Source organism: Danio aesculapii, chromosome 16 (genome assembly GCF_903798145.1).
Source record: "Danio aesculapii chromosome 16, fDanAes4.1, whole genome shotgun sequence".
Taxonomy (NCBI): Eukaryota; Metazoa; Chordata; class Actinopteri; order Cypriniformes; family Danionidae; genus Danio; species Danio aesculapii.
In genome coordinates this window covers 38,378,703-38,388,761 of record NC_079450.1, presented here as the reverse complement: position 1 = coordinate 38,388,761, position 10,059 = coordinate 38,378,703, and the positions used below count along the sequence as shown (strand labels likewise).

The 10,059-nt window shown below is 34.4% G+C and overlaps 1 protein-coding gene across 1 annotated transcript in view; it reads right to left on the bottom strand.

Annotated features, from left to right (window-relative positions):
• Positions 1 to 3,380: 3,380 nt before the first annotated feature.
• Positions 3,381 to 10,059, bottom strand: part of dbpb (D site albumin promoter binding protein b) — a 13,734-nt gene continuing 7,055 nt past the window's right edge. Inside the window, exons 4-5 of the mRNA XM_056476252.1 lie at positions 8,776 to 9,029; positions 3,381 to 4,605 (exon numbers count right to left, since the gene is read on the bottom strand). Coding sequence (XP_056332227.1) covers positions 4,390 to 4,605; positions 8,776 to 9,029 — 470 coding nt within the window. The 3' untranslated portion in view covers positions 3,381 to 4,389. The remainder of the gene's footprint in view (positions 4,606 to 8,775; positions 9,030 to 10,059) is intronic.

Genomic DNA, 10,059 nt, shown 5'->3' with positions numbered 1-10,059 from the left:
TTCTGCATCCCAAATTCTACCCAATACCTAAACCCAACTCCTACCTTACTAAATATTAATAAACAGCTAATTGGTAGTTTATTAAGTAGTAGTGTTGGTTAAAGATTTGTTGATACAGTGAATTGTGACCTAAACTAAAGTCTTAACAATATTTTAGAATAATTTCTTATTCTAGAAATCACATTTCTTACACCACATTTCATTATTATTATGTCTTTGTTTTATTTTTATCACCTCTTTCGTTACTTCTTACATTATGAAATTTTTAAATATTGTATTTTTGGCCGCATGAACCGCAGTCCATGACAGTACATTATGTAATGTGTATTTATATAGCACATTTACTGTGTATGGCCATACACCCAAAGCTCTCCACATCACCACCAGTGTGCACCATCCACATGGATGATGTGACGGCAGCCACAGAACAACGGCGCCAGCGCGCTTAGCACACACAAGCTTTTGACAGTGTGGAGAGACAGAGATAGGGCCAATTTAATGGATGGGGATGCTTGGGAGGCCATGATCAGTAAAGGCCGAGAGAGGGAATTTGGCCCTACTTTTCACCAGAAGTGCCATGGGATTTTTAATGATCAGAGTCAGGACCTCGGTTCAACGTCTCATCCGAAAGATGGTGCTTACTGACAGTTTAGTGTCCCCATAACTATAATGGGGCATTAGGACTCACACGGACCACAGGTTGAGCACCCCCTGCTGGCCTCACGAACATCACTTCCAACAACAACCTAGTGTTCCCATGTGGTCTCCCATTCCGGTACTAACCAGGCTCAGCCCTGGTTAGCTTCAGTGAGTCTTGCAGGCTGCAGGGTGATAAGGCTGTAGCGACTGACTGGAAATTTTTTTTTTTTGTGATACACATAACATGCCTACATAAAATGCAACAGAATCATACCCCAGAGTGTGTTTAGTGAGTAAGAACAATACTTTATTTGTGGTCTTGGAGAAAAAGACTACATTCCCCTGCATTACTTTGGCTAGGTGCAGTGTGGGTAACACTGATGCATTAGGGCATTTGTACATCAAAAAAAAACAAACAAAAATAAAACAAGAGAGAATCACAACACAAAATGTTCATAGTCATCCACATGTGGAAGTGCAGAAAAGTAAGGACTACATTACCCATAATCCATATGAAAAAAGTATATTGTCACTGATGGAAAAAACAGGCGGCAAATTACTGGGCAAAAAAAAGGCAGTTCGCTCAAACACCTACATGCACGAAAAAAGAGAAAGACGGAGCAAACAGTATGATGATGGGTCTTTATAATGCTAGTGTACAGGAAAAGAAATCCATTTTGGGGGTCCATTTTATTTCCAGCGTTCTTTGAATTGATCTGCAGTCATGATACACTTCTAACCGATGTTGAAGATGAACGTGATGACAAACAGAACAAAATCTCCACAGCCAAAAAGGAGACGCGTTAGTCTATAAAAGGAACATTGAAAGCATCAAGGAAATAAACAAGAAAAATAATTCATTTATAGTAATAACAACAATCAGATCAATAATAATTCATAATAAGTGAAGTTACTTTAATGGTCATTAAGGAAAGAAACAGACAGACATGACCGGAGAAGAAAAAAACAACTGAGGAACCACAAAACTAACAGATTTCATACTGACACCAGTAATCAGGTTGTAAAAATTCAATATTGTTCAGATAAAAGTAAAAGCGCTTCAATGTCTTTGCATATACAGGTGCGAAACCAGCAATAGCACAAATGTCTCAATGTCAGCCTGTTCTGAAATGTGCATCCAATATCTTTTCATACAATCAGATGAGAGTCACGTCCCAAATATATATATTCAATCCGTCGAGGCTCAAATTGTGTTTTTGCACAGCAAGAACAGCCTCTGAAAGTTCACTCTTAAGATCTGCATGTTGTGGATGTGTGCTGCTGCTGCTGAAAAGCGTTTTTAGTATTCAACCATGAGTCAGATTCCTATAAAAAGAGTAGTACACTGTAGACAGGAGATAGCAACTTGAGGAAGAGAGAAAAAAAAATGCAACCGAGTTCACCGTTTAAGAAAATCAAGACAAAAATGCCGATAAAATGTGATACTTAATGCAAGTCTTTCTTCACCATCTTCCTAAACCATCATTACACGTTCAGTTTTGCGTTGAGAATGGCAAATAAATATCAGCAGTAAATAGAGGTGTGTGATATTTAAAAAAAAAATTCAGATAATAATTGAACAATATTACCTGTTAGTTTATTTTTGTAATGCTACTTCAGCTTATTTAGGCCTGTTGAGGATAATGCGACACTAAAACATCTGTAAGTGCAGTGCACTGTAAATAATCCTGGTTGCCTGGAGTCCTTTGAACTAACTGACTTAAAACAGCCTGCGTATCTTATTTATATACAGTGCTCAGCATATACAAGTACACCCCTTAGAAATCAATCTTTTAAATTCATATTTTTAATAGGAAGCTATACAATATTATATTTGTGCATAGAGATTAGATTAGTCTGTAGTAAAGCCAAACTTGGAGCTTATCTAACATAATAGCTTACGATAACGGTCCAAAAACTAGTACACCAAAATGTATATGTTATAGAAAAATATTAAATACAAATTTGAAAAAAGAGGAAAAATCAAGAGAAGCAAAAAAAAAAAAAAGTGAACAATTCTGATGAAATTTTGTAGGTTGTAAATTTTTTCACAAAATTTTGCTTGAATTTATTTGTATTACCTTTGAATTTCTAAATATGTTTGGTGAGTAAAATATTATTTTAATAAATATATCCGTTTAATAAATCGGTTTTGTTTAAATGCACCAAAATACATTGAATATTTTTATCCATTTCTCAGTGAATATAGGCATTTTCAAGATAGGCTGTACTCAATTATGCGGAGCACTGTAAATTAGACCATGATTAACTTAGTTTAAGAAGTTACAACGGCCTAAAACATATGTAGTCAGAACTAATTGATCACACAATGTGGTGAAAATGAGGGACTGATTCAATCATTAATTCAACTGATTTGTTCAAAAAGGCTGATTCATTTAGAAACATTAGCTCAGATGATTTCAAAACTGATTAATTTTGGAAATAAACAAACATTTTTCCCCACAAAGGAGTAAAATAGAAATCCGTGCGTCTAAAATGGAACTTAATAAACCCTATTTCTTGTTGAGCTATTTTATAAAATAAAGTCTTGCTTGTGTCATCTGATTCGTAACCTGAGGCTCTTTCTTCTCTTTGGACTACTGCATTACCGATAATGTCATCTCACAAATGATTAAAACAATTCCGCAAGCATTGTAGATGATAAATATCACACACCCCTATGCAGTGAACTGATTAACTGCCCATAACCCCCCCCCCCCCCCCCCCCCCCCCACATCATTTTCCTCATTCATGGTTGTTCGCCTTCACCAAAATATTACGAACAGGTTTATCACAAGTGCTTTTGAATAAATCTATATTAACATTTCTATACAAATTTAAATGTATATCTTTTTCTCAGTATTTTACAGTTTAAGTTCTCTAGAAAGTTCTTTTCTAAATCTCTAAAAGGTTAAAATTCTGCTGCTCGCTCTTCTCCTTCACAACAATAAAAAGTCTTCAACTGCTAAAGCCCCAAGTATACTTTGTTTTGTATGCCAACGTTAGCACGTAGCAGTCAATCGTTCAGAGTATAATCCACTTGAGTCATTGTCAACCACTGTCTGCATCTTTTCTCTCTATGAGCAATAAAAATCCCATCACACTTAGCGTCTAGCGGTTTTTACAGTGGCCTGGTTCAGAATTGTACAAAAACTGTCCAAAAGCATGTGCTAGCGACATGTACATTGTATGCGTGCTTACAAAATTCGAGCGTCATGTGTACAGTACACTGTCCTGAATGATGACAAAATTTGTGTTACTGTACAAAGACCCGTGCGCATGTGTAAAAACTCAAGTATACTTTGGGATTAAGCGTTGATTGATTCAAAAATACCACATAAATCTGACTTTATATTACAGTGATACCTCGACCCGTTCCCTCCATCACTACTTTACAGCCCTCACGAAGATATAGAAAATATACAAAAAATTAATTTCAAAAATTTCCATTTCCCGTTCTATCATATAAAAATATACAATTCTCTCCATAATTAAAATCTTACCATTGTACCTTACTGGAAATAAAGAAAGAAAAAGAAAAACTATTAAGAGAGGTGACATGCTCTCTCTCTCTCTCTCTCTCTCTCTCTCTCTCTCTCTCTCTCCAGTTTACAACTTGAGCTTGTGCGGTCTTCATACATCTTTCAATATAATCGATGCACTTTCCTCTGTCTCTTAGCTTGTCTATCACAGGACATTCATTGCGTTCTCCATCCATCATCGCATTTATCACATTTTCCTCCTCTTCATTTACTGATCCAGATGGTGGCTCTCGTATTTGTTGAGGATGTTACGGCAGCGGCCGAGCTCTTTGCGCATATCGGCCACCTCCTGTCTGAGAGCAGCGTTTTCACGCTCCAGGAACGCGGCCCTCACTGAGATCTGGTTCTCCTTCAGCCGGCGAGCGTCGCGAGAGCGTTTCGCTGCCTCATTGTTCTTACAACGGCGACTCCAATACTTCTCATCCTAGAAAGAAAAATAAGAGATCTATTTTAGAGCTGAGATTACAGTGACAAACATCTTTAAAGCACAGGGTTTCTGCAAGTTTCACCAAGTCAAATTTAAGACCTTTATGAATGATATGTCAGACGTTTACAGGGCAAAATGCTAAGGATTTTTTGTAATGGCCAGTGAATTATTTTTTTACTTCCCCTATTAAAATTTAAATTCTGTTATTACTTAGCCACATATTTTAAATAATGTGTCAAAAGATGGTTATAAATATTAAATATATATTTATAAATACATTTTAGTTTCAAAAACTGTTTAAAAAAGGACATTTTGAATGCTGAGAGAAAATTCAGAAATAATGCTTTATTTTAATCAGAGCATTGTCAAAAATTAGCAGAACATATTTTAGTGATTTGTTCTCAGTATTTCATGGACTATTCTTGCTAGAAATCTTTCGAAATATTAAATATACAAGTGTTACTACTCGTTTCAGAATGCTTAGGGAACAAAATGTTCTTTTAAAAAAAACTGAAACATCAGAATTTCAGAATTTATTGGGAATGTTTGCTCTTCGATGATTGATAATATATATTTTTATTACTTTAAAATAATACACTATACTATAATGGACTAAATTTATTCACAATAAACTTTTATGCATAAACACATGGAGAACTTTAAAGAAATGTTACTTTAAGGATGTAAGGAAGATAATTAAACCATATTGACAAATAGAATTAATCAATTTAACTGTTGTTAAATGTGTTTGTTGTACCAATTGGGAAACTTTACATGGACAAAAGCAAAATTAAGACCTGTTTAAAAGTATTTAAGACACACAATGCCATATTTCAGTGATGTGAAGACTTTTAGTGCCTAAATTTTAGTTTTGGAAATTTAGGACATTTGAAGACTTTAAGACCCTGCGGACACCCTGAAGAAGCAGATAGCATGAGGTCTGACTGCACATGGCCGTGCTGTGTTCTCTGAATGTCCTCAAAGTGCCACACACAGGCCTGTGGTTCACACCATTGCAGTGACCAACAGTTAATTAGTGGTCAGGAGAAAACCAGATACAAGTCTAAAAACACTATATGCAGTCTCATAAATCAGGCAGTCCCCATAATACCATGCACTTCTTTCAGATTTCCAGATCCAACTTATTATTCAGTTATTATTATTCTGTTACACTATTATTCAGTTATACATTCAAGTTAAAAAAAACTTTATATTTTAAAAGGTATTGATTAATTGTTAATATTTTAATCGTTTGCATGTTCATAGTTCTCTAAAGCTGGTTAGTGTTCACATTACATGAAAAGTAAACACCTTTTTGGGTGTGCATTTTGAGATTATGATTATTAAAAAGTGACATTTAGATTAGATTTGAATCTGCATCTGTTCCCTCATTAACCAGAGTAGTTATGGTTAAACTAAAACATGGTTCGTTCCTTGAAATAAACGTCAACTGCAAAATAAATAAACAGTATAACAAACAAACAAATAAATTTAAAAAACTAAATCTTATTTCAGCTAGTCAGCCTTTAACATTTTTATTTAATATTTAAGCTGCTCTAAATTATTTAAAGTTAAATTTATTCAGGAACTATATTCCACCCTGCATAGATCCAGTGGCACAGGTTGAATAAATGACGCCATTCTTCGTGTTCTGGTGAACTTTGACTTCTATATTTAAAAAAAAATAAAATAAGAGAGAAAAAATAAGATAATGATGATAAAGAATGCTGCTTTCTCTCCAACTATCCCAAACATCCATTAGTTCCCAGAAAAGAGGTCAGTGTGATTACACAGGAATTCCCGCTTTTGACTGCTGTGCCCTTTATAACACTAAAGCTGATGAATCTGAGCTCCTCGATTTCCAGGAGATCTGCTTCAATACTGAGATCTGAAGATCACACGCGCCATTCCCGATGAAGTCAATGTGACATGCTTTATAAATCACTGTCTGTTACTTCATAAGACTAAAACTATGCTGGTCATGGGAACTGGGAACTCATGGTCACTTTGGTTTTTCACATTTTGAAATCCACTGTTATCAATGACACAGTGTCACTGTCTGTACTGATGCAAATATAATTTGCATAGAGACAGGAAGAACAACAGACTTGATCACCAAAATCAGAGTGGAATTTTTTAGCTAATATCATATTCAAATCATTAGGAATGTGTGGTTAAAATAATTAGAAGACATTTGGTAAACTTGGACTTAGAAAGACAGCTGCAGAATAATACTGTCCTATAAGGTTTTGGGCCCTATGATGTCCAAGATATGGATATAAGCAACCATCAATATAAATATTTGGTTGAATTCAAGATATTACCACAATATTACTGTTTCAACAGTTAAATATATAGAATAACCAGCTTTTGTACTGTAGTTTACAAACGTATCATTTTAAACTACAATAAAATAGTAAATAAATTTATTAAACTTTTCAACATCAAAAGTTGTCCATCAAGGTTTAATAATGGAATATAAATGCATCCATCAATCATAACACCCAATGGAAAACCCATCAATCACTAACTACAGAAAATGAACAGTTATTTTTTGCAGTGTACAGTAATGGCCAAGAGTGACGTCTATTAAATCTCTGCCCTTCGTTCAAACATGTAACTAGACAGGCTTCCATCCTAATGTGAAGCAAATCTTTTCAAATTTAATCCAAATATGAGTTAGGCGTGTTTCCATCAAGTTGTTAGAGTGGCTGACTGTAGTATTGGTAACCTAGTTACCAACAGTAAACAAAGACGTTGGGCCGATTACACCGATTACACCAAACGCGCTAAATGTGTTGAAAGGTGCCTTTTTTGAATGATTTACTAACGGCCACGAGCGTTTTTGCCCTTGCGCGCTGTGCGCTCGCAGTTAAAAAAAAAGTCAACCGAGCGGAAAAAGCACATTATGTCACTCGCAACTTCTTCATTCTCCAATCAAATGAAAGCAGAGGCGTGAAGTGCCTGCAGTGTTTATGTTGTCAAGACAACAATGGAGACTTTTGAAGATGGAGGAGAGACTTGTGGTTGCTGTTTTGAGTTATCCGGTGCTGTATGACAAATCTTGAATATCACAACATAATTAAAGATTAAAATTTTACTAATATCAACATTGATACTCTCACACAATACCCAGCTGATCCAGTCATTAACTAGTGACATAAAATAAAATAGCACCACGCTTCTTTTTGTCTGGTCAGCAAAAAACGCAGTGTAATGCGCCTAGCATTTTTGGATTGTAAATGCACGATCAGTGTGATCTGCCCCTTAGTCAGGTGCATGTAACATTCGGAACGTCAAGAGTTTATCACACAAATGCATTTCCAAGTCCAAAATCACCTCATTTAAACCTAAAGACTTTTTACGAATTAAAATTTGTTGTTTCCATCACCCACTTCACATGCAATACTTCATACATAATGAGTATTAAACACAGGGTGATGGCTATGGTTACACTTCCAAACATAGTTAAGCTTGGAAAGAGTAAAATGTATGCGCTATTAATTTAAATGGTTCACTTGTTATTAAACAATAAAATGGTGGAGTGTGCAGGAGAATAACTAATGAGCGTTATAAAAATAAATATGAATAATTGCAGTAACCCTTTAGTTTAAGTAACAATTTACACCATTTACTACTGGTTTATTACTTTGCTATTATTAAGATATTAACTGTTTATTAGCACTTATTTTACATCACTAATCCTACCCAATACCTTAACCCAACTACTACCTTAATAACTACTAATAAACTGCTAATTAGTATTTTATTTTGCTAAAAGTCTCGGTTAATGGTTTGTAATAGTGCAAATTGTACAGTAAACTAAAGTGTGACCATTAATTCCTTATACTGTAATTAATGTATTCATTTCTTTGCAAGTTTATGCATGTCTGGCATTTTATCATAATGAAATAAATCAAACTTTGCATGAAAATCTGTAAATTTGCCTTTTATACTAAATAATGGTCAGTTTAAGACCATAACCAAGTTCATCTCTTTGCAATATGTTACTCAAATTTTAATGGTCTAATAAAGCTTGTAGGGTCGCTTATATTAAATATTATGCAATTTCACCAACTGTGCTTCACTTTTAACCACTACTGCATGAATGTTGATCAATAATGGATCATTTTGTCCAATAATGTGATTATAAGCTGAACATCTCACCTTCAGGTCTTCAGGGACGAGCATCTTGCGGGCCTTTTTAATCATGGGCTGAGGTTTGAGGTCCTCTTCAGAGAAGTGATGTCGGCGTGGATCAAAGGCCTCCTGTCCGGGTACACTGGACAGCGCCACATCTGCTGGATCAGGGTCAAACGGCGCCAGCAACTCATTGCAGTTGGTGGCGGGTGGAGTAGGGAGCGGTGGACATGTGGTGGAGGAAGGTGAAGGCGTGGGCTCTAAGCTGCCTGGCGGAGTGCCTGAAGATAAAAACAAAAAACAAAAACACAAGCCTTGATTCAGTCACGCTGCTGTGTGTGTGCACGTTCACAATAATCTATCCAAAAGAGCCACAAGAGGGCAGTAGCAGCTAACAGAAAGCAACTCCAGCAGCCCGGCCCTTGTTTTTCCATTTTCCAATATTTCTAGGCTGAGCTAGGGATTACAAAACCACGAGATGGAGGAGTTTAATTTTAGAAATGATTTATTTAATTGTGCATATAATTTGTTTTATTATATTTGAAATTTGTGTCTGTCTCTCTCTTTAAATAATCAAATGTTATATATATATATATATGTTTGTCCTATTTTTTTTTTAATTATCAGTGTTATTACTTACATACAATATTTTTTACAAAATATTATATTTAATAATAAACTTATAATAAAATATAAAACAATATTACAATAAAAGTAATAAACATTACATAAACCTTACCAAGATCTGACAAAAGCTTCATGTCTACTTCAAAACCCATACACCATGTTGGAAAACAAGAAAAAAAAAATCTTAAATTACTTGCTTCTGTTGGTCTCCTCATTTACGAAAAACATTTTTTTAAAATAATAATACAATAAACAATTTTTATGTAAAACATGTTTGCCAATCATTTGAGAGGCAAGTAATTGTTTGAAAGACTGTGCTTAAAATGCAAAAAATAAATAAATAAATAAATAAATAAATAAATGGGGTAAGTTATGTGTTACACACAATAATAACTATTATTATTATTGTTATTACTATTATTGTTGTTGTTTTTCTGTTAATTTATTATCATTGAATAACCATTGAGGTTTTTATTAATAAGAATTTTTATATTCTTTTTTCTCCACTTTAATTTTAGTTAACTGGTGTTTTTTCTTATTTTGTTTTTTATTTTAGTTATGATAGTTTAAAGGTAAAATAAATAAAAATGCATTTATTGTAATATTATACGACGTTAAAGTTTCCAGACAATAAATACTGGGGGAAAATAGACACTATCTTTATATCTAAACATCTACAAAAAA